Below are 27,964 nucleotides of genomic sequence, written 5' to 3'. Positions count from 1 at the left end.
AAATGTTGTTAAAAGAAGTTACAGGGATATCAAATGTTATTCAACTCACAAATCACGGAGGTGAAAAGAAATACGAAAATTGGACAGTTTGCTATTTCAAATTAAGCATAAATAAACTCGCTCTGTGGCAATCAAAAGGTGAAACTGCGCCTTTGAATCAACGAAACGGACATCATCGATAAAGACTGGTCTGGGAGTGAACACTGAAACGTTTCACATTTGTGGATTATGTGAATAGCCTACTGAACAGTGTTTCATGCTCCTGTGGATTTATAACTCCTGTCGCGGTTTATAACAGCTCCGCCCTTTGAAGGAGATAACCTTCCTCTGACCTCAGCTCTTGTCTGGAAGGTCTGCAATTCATGTTTGAAGAAGCAAATGTGCATATGTTTGATTTAGAAAACTATTGGGTGTACTTTTAATCGTCTGCAAGTAGCTTGTGCATTGCTTGAATTCAGATTATTGAAGGAGGAAATGACGTAATGTATGACGCTACAGTTGTTGAACACAAGAGGGCGTGTAAACCCACCGAAAAGGGATTAGAAGAACAGCTACACAGGAGCATTGGATTGAGAAGAGGGAAATTATCCGCTCTTAACAGCAAAATAAAAACCACTGAGGTTAATGATTAATGATCTGTAGTGTATACAAGATGTGTTGCACAATTGCTAACTGAGTTTACTGAACTTAATTTGCAAATACAATATCTCTCGCCTGAAGACGAAAAGGTTGTAAATCAACAAAAACCATCAAGCAGAGGATTCAAAGAAGCAAAACGGTTGCTTCAAAGAAATTATGGAGATGAGTTAGTCATAGCAAGTGCTTATATTGACAAAGCTTTAAAGTGGCCTCAGAACAGGTCTGTTGATGGTAAAGCTTCGAGTACATATGCTCTGTTCCTGATTGGTTGTAATAGAAATAGCAAGATTTACCCATCTAGTTGACTTTATTGATCAGCAGGCAGAAGTGGCAATGGATCCTATCTTTGGAGATATACTGGACAACCACAGTGCTGTAACAGCAAAAGTGAATCAGAAGGAAAAATATCCTATTAAATAAGAAGGAGCAGCTTTCCAACCAACATTTGCATTGAGGAAGAAGTCTGTCCATCAGTCTGTCGAAGATGGTCAGCACCTTTGAGAAACTGTATGTTCTGTTCAAAAAGTCATGCTCTTGAATCATGTAGTGAGAGTAAAGAGCAGCCACATAAAGTACGTGTGGAGTTTTTGAAGTCTGAAGGCTTACGTTTTGGATGCTTAACTCAATGTCATCTTAGCAAGATGTACAGAAAGAGAATGGAATCTGAACAATGTTCTCAAAGACATCCATACATTCTACACATTAAGGAAGACCACAAGGCTAAAAAAAAAGATGTTGAAACATCAGACAGAAAAGATCTAATGTGCGAGGTCTCCCTTAATTACCATTCAAGCGATTACACAGAGTCTGGAGGAAAAAACTGTATGCTGTCAATAGTACCAGTAAAAGTCAAGTCAAATAAAAGTGACATATGTAGAAACATAAGCCTTCCTGGATGCAGGAAGAACAGCTACATTTTGTACTGAGAAGCTGTGAAAGAAATGGAACTGAGCACTATGTGTCAAGATAAGCCTGGAGATCATAAGCTAGTAAACAGTTTTATCCTCTCAGACGTGGAAGTGTGTGGGCTGGAAGACACAAGGTGCATCAAGCTACCTAAAGATTTTACACATAGCAGTATTCCTGTTCAAAGAGAGAACATTCCTAACCAAAAGAAATCAGAAAATGGACATACTTAAGTGAAGTAAGCATACCTCACTTTAAAGCAAACATTGGTCTTCTAATTGGAGCCAACAATTCAAAGACAATGGAGCTGTGACATGTCATAAACAGCTTAGCAAGATGGACATTATGCTATAAAAACTGCACTGGGATGGATAGTGAGTGGACCTATTAAAAAAACACTGCAGAAAGGTCCCAATTGCCTGACCATACAGGTAATCTTCTGTCAGTTGTGGAAATAGAGCAGTTGCTGATTCAACAATACAATACAATTTCTTAATGCTACAATGAAGAGAAAGAGGAAATGTCACTGGAGGACAAACAATTCATACAGTTAGTGCAAAGAATGACAAAGTCTGAGAATGGACATTACTGCGTGTAACTACCATTCAGAAATGAAGCAGTTGAGATGCTGAACAATCAGTCTGTTGCTGAACTGTGTGCGGGTATCCTAAAAACAAAGTTTCAAAAGAGCCTAAGTTTTCTGGAAGACTACAATGGCTTCATGAAGAGCATAATAGAGAAAGGATACACAGTTAAAGTTCCCACAGAACAGCTTGATTGCAATGACAATGTTGTACATACCTCACCATGCGGTATACCACCCAAAGAAAAAACTCAATTCGAGTAGTCTTTGACTGTACTGCTTCATTTCAAGGAATGTCTTTGAACAGCCAATTGCTCCAAGGTCCAAACCTCACAAACACACTTACTGGTGTGCTTACCAGATTTAAAGAAGAACCAATAGCCTTGATGGCAGATGTATAGTCAATGTTTTAACAATTGAAGATTTCTGAAGAGGATGCAGATCTGTTTCAATTTCTTTGGTGACCAGATGGCAATTTGAATGCACCTATAGAGGAATTTACAATAACCGTACACTTGTTCTGAGCCACTTCATCAACTATTTGTGCCTCTTGGATGCTAAGACTTAAAGAAACACTACAGCAACACTTTCAAGTGTCCACTGAACAATCAGAGACAGATCCAGAAAAACAAGCAGCACTTCTACAAGAGCAAATGCAGAAATACAAATCAACCATGAAAAATAAAACACTGAGCCTGGAAAAGTTAAATCAAAGAGAAATTCAACTTATTCAGTACAGTCAAAAACAACATTTCCCAGAATAAATTAAGGCTCTGAACAGGAATATTCCTATTACACAGGATCAGCTGTATAAACTTGACCCTGTTCTTCAGAATGGTTTACTAAGAGTGGGTAGACTTAACAGAGCAGCCATGCCAGAAGAATCCAAACATCCCGTAATTCTTTCTAAGCACTGCACAGTTTCAGCTCTCATTCTAAGTGACATTCATCAAAGAAGCAGACACTATGGTCGAAACTATGTTAGCTACCCTCTGATAAAAAATACTGTATTCCCCAATCCAATTCAGTCATTAGAAAGCTTATACATAAATATTCAGTGTGTTGCTGTCTCAACGGAAGAGTTGGAGAGCAAAAAATGGAAAGCTTGCCAGAAGACCTCTTGTTACCCTACCCAAATGTGGGTATTGATTATTTTGAACCGTTTGATGTAAAACCAGGCCAGAGTACTGTCAAAAAAGTTTGGAGTGTTATTCACTTGCTTAGCAACCAGAGTGGTACACATTGACATAGCTGATAATATGAACACTGACTCGTATAAATGCTTTGAGGTGTTTTGTAAGTACAGTGGAAGAGGACAGGTGTCAGTCATGTGCGCAGACAATGGTACAAATTTTGTTGGCGCAGAAAGATAGTTGAGTGAAGCACTAAGAAACCTGAACCATAACAAGGTTGAAAATGCTATGCTACATAAATGCCTCTTCAGCAGTGCGGCTGCCTCTCATCAAGGTGCAGTTTGGGCGCATCAAGTCCATACAGTCTATCAGTGACAACAGCCTTCATACCGTCATGTGCAAAGTAGAAAGCATTATCAACAACAGGCCATTTACTAGTACATCAGGAGATCCCAATGACCTTGAGCCTCTAACACCTAACCACTTACTGTTGTTGAAATCTCAACCCAGCTTATCACCAGGTGTCTTCAATGAGGAGGACCTATATGCAGGAAAACATTGGAAACAAGTCCAAAATCTTTCTGATTTTTCTGGAGCAGATGGACTCGTGAGAACGCAGTAAATGGTCAATATTTAGAAGGAACATCAAGCCTGGAGATGTAGTGCTATTACACTGTAAGAACTGTAGACAGTTCTTCTCTCAATAATTCATGGATAAATGGGAAGAGTAATTCAAACATTACCAGACTCCAGTGGAACTGTACGCCATGTGAAGTTGCAGACCAAAACAAATGTACTGGAGAGACCCATAAAGAAACTGTGCTTAATTCGAGAAGCAGTTTAAGTAAGCAAGCTAGCACTAATGATCATTTATGTGAATTATTAAGCAAAGATAGTCAGGGGAAAATGTGAAGAAACTAATTGTCATTCCTAACTTATAAAGGTTCAGGTTTAATGGCTCTTAATATTTGTCTATAATAATTGCTTTGTCCTCCTGCTCAACCAATTAGGGCGATGTGTAAGAGCCATAGGTAATTGGTTTCTTTATATAGATGTGGATCTAATAATTGTAAATAATGTGTACTATAATATTTTAAATATGTCTGAAAACTTTTAAATTGATGCTCCAATAACATTGCTTAATGATGTTTATGTAATTTCCTGCAAAGACCATTAGTTAACGAAATGTAAGCTTGGAGGAGAAAATGTAATATACAGTTTTTTGACTGCATACCTTTTTTTGTTTTCCAGTTAATTTTGTTAATAAACATTCTTAAAAGAAGTTATAGGAATGTCAAATGTTATTCATGCTCAACTCACGCTCACAAATCACAGAGGTGCAAAGAAATGAGAAAATTGGACGGATTACTATTTGAGAGACTAAAGCATGAACATTAATCAATGTAGGTGCATTTCATTAACATTTAAACAATCTTCAAGTCATACATGTGTCAATTTACCTTCTTAATATTACTTATAGCTTATTAATGCTGAAGGTCATGTTTTGTTGATGTTACTGCAAGTTAAGGAAACCTGAATGTAAAGAATTACCCTGTTTTTCAGTAAATAATGGAATCATCCCACTATGGAATTGTATTTTATCATGTTACTACACTTAAAGACTACTACTCTTACATATTTTTTCAAGAGATGACGTGTTGATGCTTCTAAATGCAGCTCAATAAATACTGTAGCCTCAGTGAGAGCTGACTGCTTAATCACAAACCTTAGAGTATATTGGCAAAATGTGAAGACATATAATCAGCAATATAATCAGCATACAAATAGAAGTTTCAATACAGTAGCAGCATATCGGCATTTACAGTGGGGGAAATAAGTACTGGACGCGTCAACATTTTTCCAATGAGGCTATTCACATGGAATTTTCACCAGACATCATTATTAACTCAAGAAATCTGAAAATATTAAGAATTCACAACATTAAATTCCATAAATAAAGTTATGTGTAGTAAAGTGGAATGACACAGGAAAAAAGTACTGAACATGTTAAAAAAAAAAAAACAGTTCAAGGCAAGGTAAGGCAAGGAACCAGCAGAAATCCGTAAGTAATATACCCCCTATCTGTGCAAATTAATATCAGCTGGGTTAGTAAATTGATGGTCTATAAAAAGGCTTTTTGTTACCAAGGTGTCACACAAGAAACATCTCATGATGGGTAAAAGCAAAGAGCCCTTCCAAGACCTTCGCAACCTTTTTGTTGCAAAACATATTGATGGAATCGGATACAAACGTATTTCAAAACTTCTGAATCCTCCAGTAAGCATCAAAGCAACACTTTACCAACAGTTATATTTGGAGGTGGAAGCATCATGGTGTGGAGCTGTTTTTCATTGCATGGTACTGGCAGACTACATATAATTGAAGGAACGATGAATGGAGCCCTTTACTGGGAGATTCTTGAGAAGAATCTACTGCCATCCACCAGGATGATGAGGATGAGACGTGGGTGGACCTTCCAGCAGGACAACGATCCAAAGTATACAGCAAAGGAAACTCTCAATTGGTTTCAGAGAAAAAAAATCAAGGCGTTAGAATGGTCCAGTCAATCACCTGACTTGAATCCAATTGAACAAGATTTAAAGACAATATGTTTAGAAGAATGGGCGAAAATCACACCTGAATAATGTGGCTGGTTCATTTCTTCATACAGGAAGCGTCTTGAAGCTGTCATTACAAACAAAGGCTTCTCCACTAAGTATTAAATATATTTCAGTTAAACTTTTCATTACTTTTTTCCTGTGTCATTCCATTTTATTACACATAACTTCATTTATGGGCTTTAATGTTGTGAATTCTTTATATTTCCAGATTTCTTGAGTTAATACTGATGTCTGGTGAAATTTCTGGTGAAAATGTGAATAGCCTCATTTGAAATATATTTGGTGAAAAAAAATCTTGATGAGTCCAATACTTATTTCTCCCACTTAGATTGCTTATTTCCGCATACACAGTGGAAGTCCACCACAGAGAGAGAGAGAGAGAGAGAGAGAGAGAGAGAGAGAGAGAGAGAGAGATTAAAGTGAATAGAATAGAAAAAGACCAATATAAATGTTTACACTGGTACTGATGACATCTCACAGAATAGACCATCTCTCTCTCTCTCTCTCTCTCTCTCTCTCTGTTTAGGAATGTGACGCGTAGCTCGGTTTCCTCTCAGAGACAAGCGCACTCAGATCAGCACCCGGGTTCGTACTGCGTACTAAAGCATAACCAGGCCAGACCTTCACACATAAAGCACTGCATTTTCATAGATTTTTCCCCCCTTGTACTTCTCAGGACAAACTTTTCCTTCTGTTTACAGCATTCGATATTAGCGCATTTCAGCATCATGCATCCAGCCATTCTCTGGGCAGCCCTGTTTTCTACAGTTCTGGCGGAAAAATCCCCTCGACTGAAATTTACTGTGAAAGGTAAGACCCTGCTTTTCTTTCACACTTTGTTTTCCAGCCGTTTATTTTAAGGTAGGGTAAGCATGATGCACTACGTCACCTGTTTAAGTTCTGGAAACGTCTCGTGCTGCAGGCGGACAGAAACGCCCCGTTTTCTCCATCATTGCCTTTGTATTGTAAAATAATGAACAGTGCTCGTCTTTACACTTCGCTCTGAAAAGGGATAGCTGGGTTATAATGGAAAGACATTTTGCTCAGAAATAAATGAATGCATGAACAGATGAATGATGGCGTGCCAAACTGAAGCTAACACATCTCCTCGAGCGGAAATTCGCATTGATTTATTGGCTCTAGTTCTGAGATTAAGTAATGATGTTTGCTTTATATCGACACTGAAGATAATCCTCAGGTGGAGATTTGTTATTCGATGAAAGAGCATGGAAGCTTATTGCATATCCTCAGTGTTAAATCAACACCTACAGTTTACACTTACATTTGTAAACATCATTTCGCCATGTTCAAATGTGCACAGGTGGCAGTCACTGGCGATGCTGCTGTATTATGTTTAATCGTGTACTCAAATTGGTTTTCAATCGCGTATAAAACGTCGTAGCCTACACTTTGTTCATTAAACTAAAACACAGAAAAGCGTTGAACGCTGCGTACACTGCGTCTTTTTTTTTAGGTGTCAGGCAAAATGCTGAATTCACTCTTGCAGTGGCCATTTGTGTAGGCTCAAATAAATAGGCGGTGTGCTTTAACACAGGGGATTGTGCTGTGTAGTCCTGTTGTCATGACATGTTTAAAGACGAACGGGATGATTCACATATTTATGGGTTCGTATCCATGGTAACGGCATCTTGACTTGCGTTGGTGATTACTAATAGCCTAGTTGTTGTTGGAAAGAGAATGAAAGCCAGACCAGCCTACATGTAGCCTACTGACAAAAACACGACTGGAAGACGGCCAAACATATTCAGTGTTCAGCTGGCTACTGGTCAGGTTCATACTGCTGCACATATGTTTGTGCGTACAACGTTACACCATTTTAATTCCGGTTTGCTGTTAAGGGTATGAGTAGTGGATGCGCGAGCTGCAGCGCTGCATTGCAGGTGCGAGCTAATGCAGATGATGCCATTGCAGCAGCCGAGAGGCATTTCCGAGACAAAACTGAAGTACATACGTCCTCGTAAAGGCGCGCGCGCACACACACACACCGCGCGCACGTTACTTATGCACGCTCAGTACATTTTAAAGCCATCTAGGTAATAAGAATCACAACCAACAGAGATGGGATCAGGATATAAATGTTAGCCTGGATCATGATTTTAAACAGAGTTTTCTACGCTGTTTGATCTCCTATAAATCTAATCTAAGTCTCCTAAAATGTGGGCTGTTTTTGTGGCCGTCAGGACCATGGAGAACAGCTATCGATCTGTGTACGACCTCCTATATTCAGAGCACGTCTGTATTCACAAAGGAGGGGCGGTCCGATGACCGGCTGTATTTCCAATGTGAAAATATAGGCCTATGTTCTGGAGAATATTTTTACTAACACGCCAGTACTTCTAATACAAACCATAGACAAGAAGCAGCACCTGTTGATGAGTACTATTGGTTAAGAAGCAATAATATAATAATATAAAATTGCCTCTACCGAGTAGCCTATTCATTTGAACCATTGTACCTGAGAGTGTGACATTTGATGTTGATAGTAGTGGTGTATTGTCAAATATGTAGCCCTAACATATTTCTCTGTATAATAATGCTGCAGTAATATAATGTGTGTAATTCTCGTAGCAAATGAAGAATCAACTTTTCTTTCATCAAATTGTTTAATGTAGTGGCTAATGCAAAATAAGTGCTATTTTGCTGAATGTATTTCTTTTAATCAGTTTACTTAAACTAAGTTGGACAGTTGCATTGATTTAGTTAATGAAAAGTGTATTTACATTTAACACAAACATTTGGAATTTATCCTCTGAGCTTTACTGTGCTTTAAAAGTACAGTAATGTACAAAAAGCTTTAGAACCCTATTTTTTGTACAAAGATTGCTATAGATATTTATTTTATGATTTCTGCATTATTGACAAACTGTAGAAACATTTTATATTTCCAAACATTCCTTTTCCAACAAATTTAATGAATTAAATTTTATTTAAAAAAATGTTTGTGTGTCAGTAAAGAATGCAACATGTTAAAGTAGGTAACAAAAAATGCATAATGAAGGCTGCTGGGTTGTGAATGAAAAAAAAAAGCAAGTGGAGCAGTCAAAGACTCCAGAAGAACTGTGGCAGATTCTCCAAACATGCACAGTAAAATGTACCAGCTAATTTCATTACAAAACTCCACAAATTGTTCCTGAGAGTTTTTTTTTAAGCAAATGATTATAACACAAAATATTGACTTTTTTAGTTTAGTTTAGTTTATTGTTTAGTTTATTACTGTTTACTGCTCTTTGTAGTATTTTTTTAATATAGAAACATTTATTTTCATAATTTCTGAAGGCATCATTTCTTTACAGTATTTCTTTGCATGTGCCTAAGAATTTTGCACACTATTCTATGCCAATATTGGTATTGCCAATACAATACCAATTGTATACATGTGGTCCTGACCCTCTATAAACTACCTTTCAGAGCCAGCAAGGTTTCACTTCACAAAACCAGAGAATTACATGACTGTGTACCACCAGCAGGGAAGCAATGTTCTGTATGTTGGGGGGCAAGCAGTTATTTATATGATACACTTCACCCAGAAAGGAGTGCAAGAAACACAGGTATGGGCCTAATACTGACACTGAACTCAAACACTACTCTGTGTTAATAAACATATGATAATACAATGCTGTGAAGTAATACTGATTACTACTGTTTTCGTGTATATCTCATACTAAATTGTTTCAAAAATTAAAACAAAATCTAAAGTAAAACAAAGGCAACCTGAGTAAATACAAAATACAATTTTTAAATGATAATGTTATTTATTGAAGCAAAAATGTTGTACAATACCAACTGGGAGTGTGTGAAATTTTTATTTGCCCCCATAGTTACTAATTTCCCAAATCTATGAAACTGCATTCATAATGGGGTTCAGCTAAACTAAACACAATCAGGCCTGATTGTGCAAACTCTGTTCAATCAAATCAACACTTAAATAGAACTTTTTTAACAGCATGAACTTGGTTAAGAGGTCTTACCCAGTAACACACCATGCCAAAGTTGAAAGAAATTCCAGAACTGATGAGGAAGATGGTGATTGAAATACATAAGTCTGGGAAGGGTTACAAAGCTGTTTCAAAGGCTCTGGGACTCCAAAGAACCACAGTGAGAGCCATTATCTCCAAATGGAAAAACACATTAGTGAACCTTCCCAGAAGTGGCCGACCTTCCAAAATTCCTCCAAGAGCACAGCATCTACCCATCCAGGAAGTCACAAAAGAGCCAAGGACAACATCAAAGGAACTACAGATCTCTCTTGCATCAATAAAGGTCACTGTTCATAACTCCACTATCAGAAAGACATGGAAGAGTGGCGAGGCGAAAACCACTGCTAACCCAGATAAATATTAAGCCTCATCTTAATTTTGTGAACCATACCTTGATGTCCTCAAACCTATTGGGAGAGTGTTCTGTGGACTGATGAGTGGAACTGTTTGAAAGACAGGGATCCCGTTACATATGGAGTAAACCAAACACAGAATTCAACAAAAAGAACATCATACCTACAGTCAAGCATGGTGGTGGAAGTGTGATGGTGTGGGGATGCTTTGCTGCTTCAGGGCCTGGGCAACTTGCTATAATTGAGGGAAACATGAATTCTGCTCTCTACCAGAAAATCCTAAAGGAGAATATCCAGTCTTCAGTTCATAAATTGAAACTCAACTGCAACTGGATTATGCAGAAATACAATGATCCAAAGCATAGCAGTAAGTTTACCTCTGAATGACTCAATAAAAGCAAAATTAAAGTTTTGGAGTGGCCAATGATGCTGTGGCAGGACCTTAAACAGGCAGTTCATGCTTAAAAACCCTCCAATGTGGCTGAACTGAAGCAGGTCTGCAAATAAAAGTGGGCCAAAATTCCATCACAGTGCTGTAAAAGACTGATCTCCAGTTATCGGAAGTGTTTCGTTGAAGTTATTGCTACGAAAGGTGGCACAACCAGAATTTAGCAGCTAGTTTTTCACATGGGTGATAGGTGTTGGATAACTTTTTTTTTGCTTCAATAAAAAAAACTGTATTGTGTGTTTACTCAGGTTGTCTTTGTTTTATGTTGTATTTCGTTTTAAGATCTAAAACTATTCAGTATGAGATATACACAAAAACAGAAGATATCACAAATACTTTTTCACAGCACTGTATATATTAACACTGGCTATAGAAACTAGGTGTTGGAATGTAGATTAATGATTAGGATTACTGTTGTATTAAACATAGTGCTCAGTGGTTAGATTCATTTGAAAACAAAGTAAGAATGGAAAACAAAAGCCCATATTACCTTTAGCTCTATGTATAATGTTATTGATTCACACAGATATCTGCGGTGGCTGATGAAAATGTCAGACATAGCTGCCTCGCCAGATCATTGACTAAGGTAAGAGCGATACATACAGCTAACAGCTTACATTTTAGAATTTTGAACACCTAATATCACACATATGCTACACAGATAGATTTCATGAACCTCGAATCTACAGGTTTTGTTTCTCAGAAAAATTACTGATATACACTATATATATATATATATATACATATATATATATATATATATATATATATATATATATATATATATATATATATATATATATATATATATATATGGACTTTTCAGCAAGTCAGTGTTGTCAGTGTAGCGAGCATGGTACAGTGGCCTCATTCTCATTTGACAGAAATAGTCATATGTGATGAAAAGCACATCACTCACAGTCGACTGAATGAGGTTGTTTTTTAAGGTCAGGGACAGGCATATTTTTGCTTGAAAGGTTTCTTTATAAGGATCTATCAAATATTTGAAGGAAATCTTACTGTACAACATATCTTTAAGATTTAGTTTAGCAGTTTTCAATATCGCAATGTGATTGTGGGTGATAAATTGAGAAATGTATTGCCAAGCATGTACAGTACAGTCCATGTTTTTAGCACTCAAGCATTCTAATTGTTCTAATGTGTTCTTTCCTCCTGCAAAGATTGAGTGTGACAATTTCATCACTGTCATTGAGAAAGTCAATGACACTTTTGTGGTGTGTGGGACAAATGCCGGCACTCCAAAATGTTGGCAATTGGTAAGGGGCTAAATATTTCATTCTTCTGCTATCATTCAAAGACAAACCTGCATTTATGCACATATAAATCCTAGAATTAATAATGTTAATTTTCTATTCGTATTCACACATCACTATGACAGCAGATTGAAAAAACCTGTTAATCATTAGCAAATTCAAATGTTTTAGTGAATTCAACCTAATAATGTTGCTGTTTTTCAAAAGCTCCTAGTTGGATGTTATATTGAACAGTTAATATTCAATATTAAAAATGTCAACATTGTAGAGGAATATAGGATGCAACCTTGGCTAAAGAGTAAGGTAAAATTTTTTACTGATTTACTGAAAGAGTCTAACGAGTTTTACATTCATCTGTTCTTACATTTGGAGCTTCAGCTGTGTTTTTGCTGATATTACACCGCCTTGAGAATGCTCATAACATTGTATAGTCTAAAGTGTTGCAGGTGGTATGAGAACATTAGATGTATATAGAGGAATTTTGTATTCCTCTAGTAGGAGGCAAAGTCCAAGTGGGAATGTGTATAATATAGACAGTATTTGCTTTGACACTGTCATATTTTATCTTAAAATTTTACATCTCTTGTATAAGGTGAATAACACTATGCTCACCGATATGCCTGATAATGGACAGACAATATCAGCCTCAGATATTTCCCCGACCATCCCCTCTCAGCACTCTGTCAGTCTCTCAGCAGGTAAAGGAAGTGGCATGAGTGTTCACTGGTTATGAGTGTAAATTACAAGCAAATTAATAAAGTTGTAGATCTGTATGTTACTATCATTTTATTGGACATTGTTGAGGTCGAGCATCTCTATTTATATAACAGACTTGCTGGTTCACAGTTCTCTCTTTTTGCATTTTTCTCTCTTTCAGATGGGAGCCTGTATTCTGCTTTGTCAGCTACGGGGAAACAGCTTGGCTCTATACGTCGCACATACAGCTCCAACAAGCTGCTGAAGACTGAGAACAAATGGCTGTTGAGTGAGTGGTCTGAGGTGTTACAAATTGTATTAAAATGTGCTAAAGAAACCACATAGTTAAATGTCTCCTACAACCCGGTGACTGATACTCAGAGAGTTCTTTGCGACGAGGTGCCATGTTGAACTTCCAATGACCAGTATGAGGGAGTGTGAGAGCGATGACACCAAATTTAACACACCTGCTCCCCATTCACACCTGAGACCTTGTAACACTAACAAGTCACATGACACCGATGAAGGAAAATGGCTAATTGGGCCCAATTTGGACATTTTCACTTAGGGGTGTACTCACTTTTGTTGCCAGCGGTTTAGACATTAATGGCTGTGTGTTGAGTTATTTTGAGGGGACAGCAAATGTACACTGTTATTCAAGCTGTACACTCACTACTTTACATTGTAGCAAAGTGTCATTTCTTCAGTGTTGTCACATGAAAAGATATAATCAAATATTTACAAAAATGTGAGGGGTGTACTCACTTTTGTGAGATACTGTATATGATTATGATTATGATTATTCTTCACATCCTAATTGAAATTTGGTTCTAAATAACACTAGGTACATTTGGGAACTAACTAAATTTAAGATCAGTAGTATGAAGCTTCAGGTAGCAAATACACTGTGAAAGCTTTCACAAAAGAAAATGTCTGGGTTACACATGTAACCCTGTTCCCTGAGAAGGGAACAAGATGTTGCGTGAGCTCAATGCTGTGGGAAGGGCCCTTGTGCATGACCGGTATCTGAAGCTTGTATAACATCATGCCCATTTATAGGCCTGCCGTGATCAGGTGACGTGGCAATTAAGTGTGTCGTGGGATATATAAATGGTACCTGTGAACTGCGCCATCAGCATCTATTATCTGAAGCGAAGACGCAATCGACAGGCATGCCCCAGTATGCCAAAGCTATGTAACGTCTTGTTCCCTTCTCAGGGAACAGGGTTACATTCATAACCCAGACATTCCCTTTCAAAGGGAACTCAGCATTGCATGAGCTCAATGCTGTAGGAATGAGAATACCCACTTCGTCATACTGAGGGTATGGCCTCTTCAAAAAGATCAGAGCCCAAGGGTCACTGCAAGACAATCAAGCTCGGGGCGGAATGTATATCCAGGCTGTAATATCGAATTAATGTGTGCGGTGTAGGCCACCACATGTGTGCCACAGCACACACATCCTGTAAGTATACCCAATTGGACAAAGCCTTTGAGGAGCCGACCCCCCTAGTGGAATGACCCCTTATGCCCAGAGGTGTAGTGAGACCACGCTCCTCATAAGCGATAGAGAGTGCTACCACTATCCAATTAGAGATGGGCTGCATAGACCCAGCATCATTTTTACCATCACCACCAAAGTAGACCAGCAGCTGCTCCGACTTATGCCACTGGCTGGAACAGTGGACGTAAGTACAGAGAGCCCTTACTGGGCAAAGTCGGTGAAATTTCTCTTGTTCTGGTGTGGGGAACCCAGGAAGGTATGCGTGGTCTGCAGATGGACCTCAGGCACCTGACACCACGAATAAACCTCTAAGTTAGAGGATGTTGCCCCACAGAGGCTCCATCAGTAGGGGCGTAGAAGGAGCCAACCCCACTGAGAAACATCCTTGTAAGAACTCCAGGACTGTAGCTATTGTGCAGTTCACTGGGTCTAGGTGACATTCCTCACAACACGAGACAAAAAGTTGCCACTTGAGCGCATACAATTTCCTCATGGACAGTGCTCTAGCATTCAACATGCCCTCTACAACCTCAGTTGTGAGACCAGTATGAGCTGGTGCCTCTCAGGGGTCAGACCCACAGTTTCCGTAGTTACGGCCGAGGGCGATAAATCAGCCCTCTGCCTTGAGACAGTGGATCTCTGTGGATGGGTATCTCCCAAGGAGTGCCGTCTAGCAGGGATATTATCTCTTAGAACCATATTCGAGCTGGCCAATACTAGCAGAAGACGTAGACGGTCTTGGCAAACTTTCGCTAGAACTTGTGGGAGCAGAGCGATCAGGAGAAAAGCATATAGATGTGACCTCGGCCACACATGCACCATGGCGTCCAGCGAACCACAGTGGGCAGTGTGTTGTCTACTTGGAGGCGAACACATACACTTCCGCTTGGCTGAACCTCCGCCATATGGACTCCACCACCACTCCAATCCGTGGGCCTCAGCCCCTGCCTCGACAGGATGTCTGCCCCTGCATTCTGGCTGCCCGGAATGTACAATGCACTCACTGACAAGAACCTTCCCTCTGCCCAGAGAAGAATTAGTTGTGCCTGCCTGAAGATGGGGCATGAACATAACCCTCCCTGGTGGTTCATATATAAGACCACCACTGTGTTGTCTGTTACTACTAACACATGGTGACCTCTTAACTGAGGAAAAAGAACTTCAGTGCTAGAGATATGGCCAGCATCTCTAGGCAATTTATATGCCACTCCAGATGAGGGCTGCTCCAAAGACCGCGAGCTGGACAGCCATCGCACCCCAGCCCGTGAGGGAGGGGTCTGTCATTACCGTCTTGCGATAAGGAGACACCCCTAGAGTATGTCCCAAGGCTAGAAACCGGGGACACCTCCAAATTCTCAGAACACATAGGCATCACCGCGTGACACTGATTACTCTCAGAGGTTTTTTCCTCGGACAAAACCCCCGACTTTTTAGCCACCACAGAAACGGTCTCAGCTGCTGCTGCCATAAGGTCCAACGGTCTCTCGTAGAGACTGGAGGGGATGTCCAGACCCAGCTTTATCTTGCTCAATGTTGTTAGGATTGACTCTACATGTGTAACAATTATTGGCACCCTTTTAGTAAATACTTTGAGCTACCTCCATTTGCCAAGATAACAGCTTTGAGTCTTCTCTTATAATGCCTGATGAGGTTGGAGAATATATGGCAAGGGATCTGAGACCATTGCTCCAGACAGAAACTCTCCAGGTCCTATAAATTTCGAGGTCCATGCTGGTGAATTCTCCTCTTCAGTTCACCCCACATGTTTTCTTTGGTTTTCAAGTCGGGGGACTGGGATAGACATGGCAGAACCTTGATTTTGTGGTCAGTAAACCATTTTTGTGTTGATTTTAATGTATGCTTTGGATCTTTGCCCTGCTTGAAGATCCAACCATAGCCCATTTTAAGCTTTCTGGCAGAGGCAGTCAGGTTTTCATTTAATATCTGTTGATATTTGATAAAGTCCCTGATGCCAGGTATTCTAACAAAATGTCCAGGTCCTCTGGCAGAAAAACAGCCCCAAAAGTTTACAGAGCCACTACCACATTTAACTGCGGCATGAGGTACTTTTCCATATTGCTGCCTCTCTGTGCGCAAAAACTGCCTCTGGTGTTTATTGCCAAAAAGCAATTTTTGGTTTCACCTGACCATCGAACCCGATCTCATTTGAAGTTCCAATAGTGTCTGGCAGACCCGATGACCCTTGAGTTTGTTTTTGGATGAGAGTAGAGGCTTTTTTCTTGAAGCCATTCCAAACAACATGGTAATGTAGGTGACTTCGGATTGTAGTTTTGGAGACTTTCTGACCCCAAGACACATCTAACTTCTTCAAATCTCCAGCTGTGATCCTTGGAGATTTTTTGGCCACTCGAACCATCCTCTTCACCGTGCATTGAGACAATATAGACACATGTCCTCTTCCAGGTTGATTCATAACAATTCCAGTTGACTGGAACTTCTTAATTATTGTCCTGATGGTTGAAAGGGACATTTTCAATGCTTGTACTATTTTCTTATAGCCACTTCCCATTTTGTGAAGCTCAGTAACTTTTTGCCGCATATCACAGCTATATTCCTTGGAAGAGATAGCCTCACACGTCCTGCTCCAGTCTGAGGCCGACAACGCAACCTCCCAAGTTCAGCTCCAGCTGGAGACCGATGAGACAGTCTCCCCAGTTCTACAACAGTTAGAGGTCAATGGCATGGCCTACCAAGTTCTGTTTCTGCCTGAGTCCGATTAGATGGCCTCACACGTCCTTCTCCAGTCTGAGGCCGACGGCGCAACCTCCAAAGCTATGCTCACACCAGAAACTAACATCACAGATTTTCACGACATGCTCAAGCCAGAGGCTGACGAGCTGGCCTGCCGTGACATGCTCAAGCCAGAGGTCGACAAGACGGCCTCCCATGACATGTTCATGCCAACGAAACAACTTGCCAAGCTATGCTCATGCCTGAGGCCGATAAGACAGTCTCCTATGCCATGCTCCTGCCTGAGGCAGACAACAAGACCTCCCATCACATGACTGTATACTGTATATACACTAATTAGGCACATAGTCAAGTCACTGGCCATGTTAATTAGACACCAGTAACAATACATTTAGATGTTTAAGTTCTCTTGTGGTCTAGGATTTCAAAAAATATTTTATACTCTGAAACCCAATGCTTTCCTCTTCATGAGTTTGTATGTAAGATTGTATGTAATTATAATTAAGCTATTTGTAATCTGTAGTGACAGTGACACTCCAAAACTCCTTAAAACATATGGACTTTTTTTCTGCACAAGCGTGATGCAAATCGCTATTCATAATTTTAAATATACATATATATATATATATATATATATATATATATATATATATATATATATATACACAGTGAGGCAGTTTTCTTCAGAGGGAGAAAGTGCCCCTCATACAAAGAATGACTCAAACTATTCCTGCTTTGAAATGAGCAGTCCTGAAACAACAATATTTGCTTCAATCCTTCACAATAGAGAATTAGTTAGCATGTAAGCATCAATTAAATGGATCCCCCTGACATCCGAGGCATTGTAGAGAAATTGATGCATCTGAAAGTATTTTAAAGTGAAACATTTAACAGTGGAGAAAGTTGTAATGCTTTAGTTTAAGGAAACATCAGCTGCTTGATCTCTTTCTCTCTCTCTCTCTCTCTCTCTCTCTCTCACTCTCTCTCACACTCTCTCTTCATCAGACCCTCAGTTTGCTGGAGCTTCAGTCATTCCAGCAACACAAAAATACAATGAGGAGATCTACATTTTCTTCAGTGAGATCAACAAGACGGCTGATCTGGATGAAGAACCATACAGGGCCCGAATTGGACGAATTTGCATGGTAGCCAATTCTAGTGTACTTGGTTAGGTTTAGTAGATATATTGAGGTTGTCCCACCCAGCAAATGATTGCAATATGCATCAAATCCAACTTTTTCTTATTTTAAATGAGAAGCTGTTAAACATTGGAGAACATTGAAATGACTGTACAGAACTATTTATGGTTTAATGTTTAGTGTGTGTGTGTGTGTGTGTGTGTGTGGGTGTGTTAGAATGATGAGGGGGGCACTAAGACAGTGCTGCCTGACTCTTGGACTACATTCCTGAAGGCTCGTGTGATGTGTGGGACAGGCAGCACCCCTCAGCAGTACAACAACATCAGGCGAGCATTTGTGTTGGCATCCCCACATCGTACTGGTGTCATGTATGGACTTTTCTCCAATGCATGGTGAGTGGAAGTAGCACTGTACAAATACATTCTTTAAAAATAACTCAGAATTCTACATTCTCTCCACAAATTTCTAGATTAATACATTTTTGCTACAACTGCCAAACACGTTTTATTCATATCAGCTCGACTCAGATCGACTGCATGTGTCTTCCTATGATTTTGTAATAGGGACACGACTGTAGTCTGTGCATACTCAATTGAGGACATTGACCAGGTGTTTGCTAAGTCAAAGCTTAAAGGGTACAACAGCCCAGTCACTGGAAATCGACATGGAATGGTACACGATGTTCACTTTCACATCCTCAAGTACTCTCATGTTTACATATACACATGCATTTGCATTTGCATCACAGTTTTATTTTCATATTTGCATCACAGTTTTATCTTTTCCCCAGTGTGCTCCTAAGAATCATACAACAGCTCAGAACCCAAAAATGCTGGGAGTTATTAGGGATCATCCTGAGATTGAGGACATTATACAGCCAGTAGGAGAAGTTCCGCTGGATCTGCCCACTGAAGACCACTTCACACACATTGTAGCAGACACTGTGCTGGCAGTCAATGAAGAGCATTACAGTGTCATCTACCTGGGCACAGGTGAGGTGAGAGAAAAGGCAAAACCTGTAATGTTCTTGTGGATTTGCAAGGTCTTAACACAGAAAAGTAACTGACTACTCATTTTAAGAAAATGATTTTAGACCTATTGAAAAGGTATTGTTTTTATAGATCACAAAGCCTTGGCTTTCAGAATGCACAACATTTTTTAAACCGTACAGATGGTTTGTATAGGGCTGTTACTAACTCACTGATTAGGAACGATTAATATAATGTGCATGTTTCACTCTGTTTTACAGAACAAGGAAAAATTCTAAAAGTGCTCCACACCATTGAAGAAGCTTTTATTATATCCCAGTATTCTCTGTTTCACAATGAGGGGCCCATCATTAACATGGCCATCGACTCACAGAGAGTATGTGTTCCCACTTCTGTTTTGTAGACAAACTCTTCTCTCAAGAAAATAAACCATTTTAAACAGTAATACACATTGTAAGTACAGGTGTAGTGCAGAGTACAGGTTAGACTGGAGTGTTGTGAGACAGTATTTGAGAGAGCGACATTAGTTTCAACATGATGAATGTGTAAGCTGTGTTGAACAGGCTAGAAGGTTTTTTTCATCCTGTATTTTCTTCCAGGGTCACCTTTACATTGGCACAGCAATGGAAGTCCAGCGCCTACTATTGGCTGACTGCAGTCGATATGGAGACAGTTGCAGGGAGTGCATTCTCTCCAGAGACCCATACTGTGGGTGGGACATGGCCAAAAAGAGGTGCCTGGCAATTCCAGCAAACTACAATGTCACTACTGGGTATGGTTATGTTTTCTCCTTGTTTAAGAGTATACCAAACATGTTTCACATGACAGACTTTTTGTTTGTTCAGCAAAAATACTGTAATAATTATTTTATTTCATATAGTGGAATCCTACAGAGCCTTGACCAATCCAATGCCTCTGTTTGTGGAGACACTGCAGGTAAGCAATAGAAAAAAAAAAGACAAACCATGATTTTGCATAATCTTAAAAGGGCATCCCAACACTGTCTCTACTGCATATTTTTTTGCTGCCAAACACTTATAAGCAGTTATGCTTGCCCTCTTGTGGAGCTAGAGGACTTCTTGTGTTGGAGATAAAGCAAGTTTCATTTACGTCATGTACTTTCCTTACAATGCAAAAATATATGCTGCCTACTAGACAAAACTAGGCTCCCATTAAATTCACTGGAGTCATCATTAGAATGTTTTATTTCAGAGGTGATCTGAGGACTCAACAAAAATTTTAACAAAATGTGACTTAACATTCTATAATAATTAAAACCCTGTTTCAAGAAAAACCCTGTTTTTTCATTACAAATGGTTAATTGAAGCAGTACAATTATTAAATATTTTTTTTTTAATGTTCTTCTTATTATGTATCAGCTCTAAAGATACGCAGTACAATTCCTAAGGAAGTGCAGATGCACAAAGATGGTCCAGTCCTGTTGCCATGTCCCGTTCACTCCTACCACGCCACCTACAGCTGGGAGAAGGACAACTGTATTAAGCGCTACCCCTGTACCATATCTGGTTCATCCTGTGTGCTTGGCTCAAACCCTGATCTGCCATTGAAGGAGGGTGTATTCCGTTGCATGGCCACAGAGAGTGGCCTGAAACAGGAAGTGGTGTCCTACAGGCTGGTGTTTAATGCTGGGCCATCTGCCACTTCACCGGCTTCCACACTGGCTCTGTCTCTACTGTTGGCCATGATTGGCTTCTTCCTCCAGTAGCCTGCTAACACACTACCTCAGGCTATCAGTAGAGATGATTGGAGTATGTTTTGATACCATGATTAGGTTCACAGAGCAAGGCCTGTTAATCAAAGGACAAGGAAAGTAGGTGTAATTACATCAGGTAAAGCAATTTTATTTCAGCATCAGAAAGATTGAAAAAATATCTGAAAGTCATTCTGTACATATCAAATATTGAGATTGAGTGAATAAGCTAATGCACTAAATAACAAAATGGGTATAAGTCTCACTGCTTTGTGAACCTAACCTGTGGAACAAGCAAGCAGGCCTATCTTTTCTTCATACTCCAGATGCTTGTTCCTTTTAAATTATGTAAATCTGAAGCTAAAGTAACACTGTAATACAGATATTCTGTTCAATGTTAATTAAGCTTTTTTTATTATTATTATGCACACATCAAAGAAATGACATATACAGAGCCTTAAGAACATGTATTGGGGATCTCGCTAAGCACAATTTACAATTTGAGCAGAAGCTACAGGATCTGCCTTGGCTTATTTTGCGTGACATTTTTTTGCTGGGCAGGCGGAAAGAAATTATACAGGCAGAAGACAGATCATCCAAATATGCCACTGTGTAAAACAGCATTACTTCAAACCTTTACATTCTTTAATGTATACAGAGACCTAAAGCATTTCAAACTTCTGTGAACATCTGTGATAATTTTTTAAATAACCATAAGCATTCAGTTTTCAAAACTTATGATATGGTGGCCAAATATGCTTGAATAGTAGAATTACATTTTGTAGTCGCTGTGGAAAAAAGCTTGTGATTAATCTTACTTATATCTATGTAAATTTAATGCTCTGCATTTGCTGATCTCCACCATTGCTGCCTATGTAAATGGAGGGAACACCTGACAGTTTTATAGTGATGTGACTTGTGTCTTTAGAGTATATAATTTTTTTGTTTTAAGTAAATGTCTTAATGTCTGATTTAACTATTGTTCATATGGGACTGTGATTATTATATCCACTCAAGAGACAGACCATCAGGGGATAAGGGAAGAGAGAGACAAAACATCATTCATTGTCTTATTCCAGAACAATCTTTCCCAAAACAACTGACCACATATGCCAGATATAAATGACTTTAACCTTATTCATTTTAGCTCATTCTGTCTCAGAGATCAAGTAATACTAAAAGCATTAATTACTAATATAAAAAAAAAGTGTACTGTGTTCTGACTGCTATCATTTAAGTAAATTTTTATGGTTGATGTTAGTGTTGTTTATTTAATGTTAAAACTTTTTTGCACATGTTCCACTTCTCTAACAAAACTCTTAATTTTTCAAATAATATGATTAGCAGTGACAGATCTCAAGACACAAATCTAACCTATCTGAACGAAACATTAATTAATGTGGTAAAAAGAAAGAAAAAAGTGCATTTTCTCTATAACAGTTCTGTTAATCTAAAATGTTTACTTTTGATTCTCACGTGATCGCACACTTCATGTATCTTATCAACTTAAAACATCTGAAATTTAAATTAAAAATATAGTAGCATGAGCAAATTGCCAATTTTTCAATTATTCAGCTTAAAATTGCACTGCTGTCTTTAGCACAACTTACATAGTAAATTCATTAAAAATGTAAAAAAATAAATAAATAAATAAACACTACATATCATGGTATAGATTCTACAATTCTATAGATTCCTGTGCTGCAGGAAACCAAGACACACCATTCTTCCAAAAGATAGCCGCAGCTTCCAGTGAGGCACAGAAATGGGTTATCTTTTCATGTCTCTATGGAAATATAACATCTAAAAACACTGGTTAGTTGTCCCTCTAGTGGAACCCTTAAAAGTTCTGTGTACAACTCTACAAGTTTGTCCATATCAGAGAAGGTCCCAAATAGAACACATTTAAGAAGCTAAGAACCCAAGTACCCCATCTTAGCCTACTGTATAGAAGTGCCTTGCACATTAGCATAATATTTGTGTTTGCTTGATACCTAAAAACTATTGTAGATGTTAGAATAGACCTTGATTCATTGCCCTACAAGTATTCCAGTATGAAACTATTAATTTATCAATAATATAATGTAATGGATTTTTTTTTTTCCCTCTGCAGGTAAAACATACATTAATATGGCAATGACTATATCTGAGTCTTGAAATGCAACTTAACTAGGGTGGGATTAAGCACTAGTAATAAAACATTTGTGGATCAATATTGAGACATTAACAAACTCATGCACCTAATGTGTGCTTGCAGACAAATTCTGTGAATGGAATGTGAAATTCATAAAAGAAATCCTTAAATACTCAACTACAGTCTAAAGTAGGGACTACTGACAATAGTTAAAATGCAGAAGCTGCAGTCAGCTCATAGCCATTACCATTCAAATAGCAAAACAGATTGATAGAGGTCAGACACACACGCGCACACACACACACACCGCCGCCACCACCACCACCACCACGGTAATAATATGTAAGGAAATGGAATTGTAAGAATTAAAGGAGTTAGAATACAAGGAATTTAGTATAATAACATGAGTAAGTAGGATACAAATGACTAAGAACTGCAGTTTTAAGCATGCAAAACTTCACAAACAAAAAAACACCACTTCAATAAAGATAAACTAATGTTAGAAAGGTATACTACATACAGGCCAGTGAGACAATCATGTGCAACAGGTATGAACAATGATCAGTGAGAGATGTCAAGGTACAGCTGGAACAGGAATTAGGAAAACAGGAGGTGGGAATGATCTGTGCTCTAGGTGGCTGCTAAAGCATTCAAAAAAATACAGAAGAGAGGAACAGAGCACGGCAGACATCATTTAGAACAACAGGTGTCATGGTCTTACAGCAAACAATAAGTGAAAATATCTCCAATAAAGGCATATTTATCTAATATTTCTCATTATGGGAGTATTTTACAAGAAATATAAGATTACTAGGACTATTTATTAGACATTTCCACTAATTTTAAGTTGACCTATTCTGCTGGCATTAAATTTTGCTTTCTTTTAGAAAAAAACACTTGAAATAAGCAAGATTATCTGCCAGTAGACCAATTTAAATTAAAAATATAAAAATGTATAGAGTAGGCTGCCTAATTTTATATTTATTTATAATAATATATTCATATTGGATACATATGTCTATATTAAAGATATTTTTTTGTCCTAGATATTATTTTTTTTATAGTGTATTACAAAGAAAAAGTGATGGAGTCTAGGTCCACAGTTGGGCCTGAGCCCAGGTCCACAGTGGGACCAGATTCAGAGACGGGATCAGAAAAAGAGATGGACAGAAACAGAGATAGTAACTAAACTAGGGCCTAACTAAACAGAAACTAATGCTAACTAGATCTGAAGCTAAGCTTGCAACCTTAAAAGACTAGTTACAAGAATGGATGGCAAAGTCTTCTGTAGCAAATGGGTGCCTGAATTACAGTAGAGTTATATCACTGGTCGATAACCCAAGGTAAATTCATCACTGTTCAAACATGCAGGTAGAGATCCACAAAATGAGTATCTAGGAAACTAGGGAAACTAGAAAAACGAAAACAGTTAGAATTAGAAGAGAAGAAATAGGAAACAGTTTTTACAGTTGTAAAAAAAAAATATTACACTCCAGTAAACAAAGTGGTGCACAGTATATGCCCAGGTTACAAAGATAAAACAAGAGCAATCACAAGCAACACGTGAGACCTATTATCCTGGAGAGTGGCCAGTGTTGAGCTGAAATAGGATTGAGGAAAATATGAAGATATTTCAGTGCATTCTGAAATGATCATGGCTGGTCTACTCCTGGCAAAGACTACACCCTCCACAGTGAGGACTTTGAGGGATCCCTCGCTGTACAGTAAGTATTAAAACATAATGGAACGCACATCAGTTTCATTTCTTGACACTGAAGACTGAAGAATTTTACTGTTACACAAGACAACAGAAAGACTCAGCATTAAAAACTTTGCTGCGATTAAATTCATTTACATTTAAAGTATGCTTCTTTTAAAAAAAATATGTTTTTTTTTTTTTTTTTTACAAACAGTCATTTTATGATGATTGGGTTAAATTAATTTATATATATTTACCATATATACTATATATGGTATGTATTCCCAAGTTATTTTGCATTGAGCCAACCACATAATCTGGCTATAAGCTGTAGTCTACAATAAAAGTGGCAGAATACAGGCAAAAACTGCTAAAACTAAATTAGATTTTTAGAGAGATTTTTCCAATATTAGTTTAGTTTAGTTTATTTATTTATAAAGCACATTTAAAAACAACAGAAATTGAAACCAAAGTGCTGTACAAGTAGTATAAAACATATTTAAAAAAAAAAAACAACAACAACAAAAAAACATTTAATAGTATCAAATACAGATGGACATGTTAAAATTCTACACCCTCAGAAAGAATTAAAAGATAATGAATAAAAGTGGGTTTTTAGAGAAGATTTGAAAGTGAAGATCTAATATTGAAGATCTAATAAGGGGGAAGATCTAATATGAAAAGAGAGACTATTCCAGAGCCTGGGAGCAGCTACTGAGAAAGTCCGGTCACCTTTAGTTTTAAAATGTGAACGAGGGACTGAAACAGGTAGTTGACTGGATGATTGAAGAGCTCTTGCGGCAGTATACTTTCAATTTTTAATTCAATTAAATTTTATTTGTCTAGCACTTTTGACAACGGTCATTGTCTCAAAGCTGCTTTACAGAAATATATAAACACAAGATACAGATTTTAAGTGTGTGGATTAATCCCAATTGAGCAAGCCGGTGGCAACGGTGGCAAGGAAAAACTCCCTAAGACATTAAGAGGAAGAAACCTTGAGAGGAACCAGACTCAGAAGGGAACCCGTCCTCATCTGGCTAACAACGGATAATGTAAAAGCAAAGGAAAGTTCATTATGGTTTTTATATGAAGTCTGTTCGTTGAACTAGTCCACTGGTCAAAGGAGACCCGAGTGCAGAATTGCATGTGGTAATTGCAGTCCCAGGGCCATAGTAGTGACCCTAGTCCCAGCAACCACAGCGAGAATGTCCATATGGAATTGGAGTTGATGAGAGCTCCATCCAGAGGTAGGGCATCCAAATGGATCAGGCAGGTCCGGAGAGCATAAAGGATCAGGATCACTAGCATCTCCATAAAATCATGTGTGGCTCGGTAGAAGGAGAGAAGGAGAAGGAGGTAAAGAGAGGGAGAGATTGTTAGGTAAGACTGTGCTTTACATAAAAGAAAGTCTACTCTATATGGGGTATACGGGGTACGGAGATTGCATACAGAATTTACTGGGGAGCAAGTCCATGCAAAGCTTTAAAAACGAATAGCATGATTTTAAAATCAATGCAGAAATTGACTGGCAACTAGTGTAAAGAGGCAAGGACATAAGTAATGTGCTGATGGGCTTGGGCCAGATTTGAATTTAAGCCAGTTAGACCCAGAATACTTGAGATGGTCAATACTGAGGCAGCTACACATAGCTGGTACCCATCTTCATCTTCCACGAGATTCAACAGACTTCTGCTGTAACACTAGACACTTTGGTAGAGTCCCCATGTGTTGGACTGCATCCTTGACACAGCTATAGTATCACTTTGTTAAGTTCAGCTTCCTATCATGTATATTTCATTTACTCTCATGTGTATTTACTCTTAAGTATTTATATATCAAACTTCAGTCAAACTTGTTTGTTGTTTACTCCAAACTCATATGTGGAATATTAGTAGTCTATGTAACTTATTGTATTAGTAACTTTGGTAAACCTATGTCAGTCAACACCATTCCCTGCTGCATCCACAGATGCACGTTATGGCTTTACAATGCAAAGCAGAAGCCATACATCAACACTGTCCAGAAGCACCGCCCACTTCTCTGGGCTCATTCTCATCTGAGATGGATAGTAGCACAGTGGAATTGTGTTTTGTGGTCCGACGAGTCAACATTTCAAATAGTTTTTGGACCAAACAGCTGTGGTGTTCTCTGGGCCAAAGAGGAAAAGGACCATCCAAACTGTTATCAGCATCTTGTCCAAAGTCAACATCTGTCACGGTATGGAGGTGTGTCAGTGCCCATGGCATGGGTAACTTGCACATCTGTGAGGGCACCATTAATGCAGAAAGATATGTATACATTTTGGAGCAACATATGCTGCCATCCAGAGCAGGACAACGCCAAACCACATTCTGCCCGGATTACAACATAGTTGCGTAAGCAGAGAGTGCGGGTGCTTGCATAGCCTGCCTGCAGTCCTGACCTGTCTCCGACTGAGAATGTGTGACGCATTATGAAGCACAAAATAAGGCAGCAAAGGTCCTGTACAGTTGCACAGCTGAAGAAATGCATAATGGATGAATGGGGGAAAATTCCACTTGCTAAACTTAAACAGCTGGTGTCTTCACTCAGCACCCAAACAATTAATAAGTGTTATTAAAAGAAAAGGTGATGTTACACAGTGGTAAACAGTCGACTGTCCCAACTTTTTTGGAGTGTGTTGCAGTCATCATATTTTACATGAGTGTACATTTTCAAAATTAAATTAAATTCACAAAGTAAAACATCAAATAATGTGTTAATAATGTGTTTTCAGTATAGTACAGGGTGAATTGAATTTTCAAATGACTTTTTTTGTTTTTTTGCATTTTCAATACTATCCCAACATGAAATTGGGGTTGTAATTTTAGGGTCATGAAATGTTTGTTTAAAGCATGTAATTCAACACCTCAAAAAAATGACATTACTCCAGTACACAAAACTTCAAGAACTGTAAATAGGGGGGCGGGGGACGGTAGTACTATTAAGTAGTAAAAACAAAACACCCTCATTCCGTTGCACTTTCTCATGCATTCAGACTGTGTGGACACTTTGGACCAAGAAAGTGGTTGACCTATACTTTTTCACTTACTGCCATCTTTCTTAATGAAAATATAGTACAACAATACTTGCAAAGTGATGTTTTATCAAAGATTTAATTTCTTGGAACAACAAAATTTATAATACTCTACTCCATCTTTTCTCCTCCAGTGATTTTGTAGTTTTAACAGTATATCTCTAATTGAGGATGTAAAAAAGAATGAGCATTAAATTTTGCCAAACAAAATCTATTTAAAATTTAAAATCCATTGATGTAAGTAATATAGGTAGCATAGGTTCATTTACTTCATTTACTGTATAAGTGACTGGTAATTCAGCTGTTATCTTAAATTAAATTTGGATAGATCTGCATGTATTTTGAGTTGCAAAGTGCAGTAAATGTT

General features: G+C 38.4%; 1 protein-coding gene across 1 annotated transcript; it reads left to right on the top strand.

The window, feature by feature from the left end:
* The first annotated feature begins 6,369 nt into the window (after positions 1–6,369).
* On the top strand, positions 6,370–22,084 carry si:ch211-113g11.6 (uncharacterized protein LOC559008 homolog). The gene is made up of 14 exons (XM_053629533.1): positions 6,370–6,692; positions 9,312–9,451; positions 11,208–11,267; positions 11,863–11,958; positions 12,548–12,653; positions 12,833–12,940; positions 17,873–18,012; positions 18,223–18,398; positions 18,570–18,678; positions 18,797–18,998; positions 19,256–19,371; positions 19,595–19,767; positions 19,876–19,931; positions 20,375–22,084. Exons 1-14 carry the CDS (start codon positions 6,611–6,613, stop codon positions 20,719–20,721), a joined length of 1,911 nt encoding a protein of 636 aa, XP_053485508.1. The 5' UTR covers positions 6,370–6,610; the 3' UTR covers positions 20,722–22,084.
* Positions 22,085–27,964: the final 5,880 nt, after the last annotated feature.

Source organism: Ictalurus furcatus, chromosome 1 (genome assembly GCF_023375685.1).
Source record: "Ictalurus furcatus strain D&B chromosome 1, Billie_1.0, whole genome shotgun sequence".
In the NCBI taxonomy this organism is placed as follows: domain Eukaryota; kingdom Metazoa; phylum Chordata; class Actinopteri; order Siluriformes; family Ictaluridae; genus Ictalurus; species Ictalurus furcatus.
Note: the sequence above shows the minus strand (reverse complement) of the source record. Positions and strands in the feature narration are given on the sequence as shown.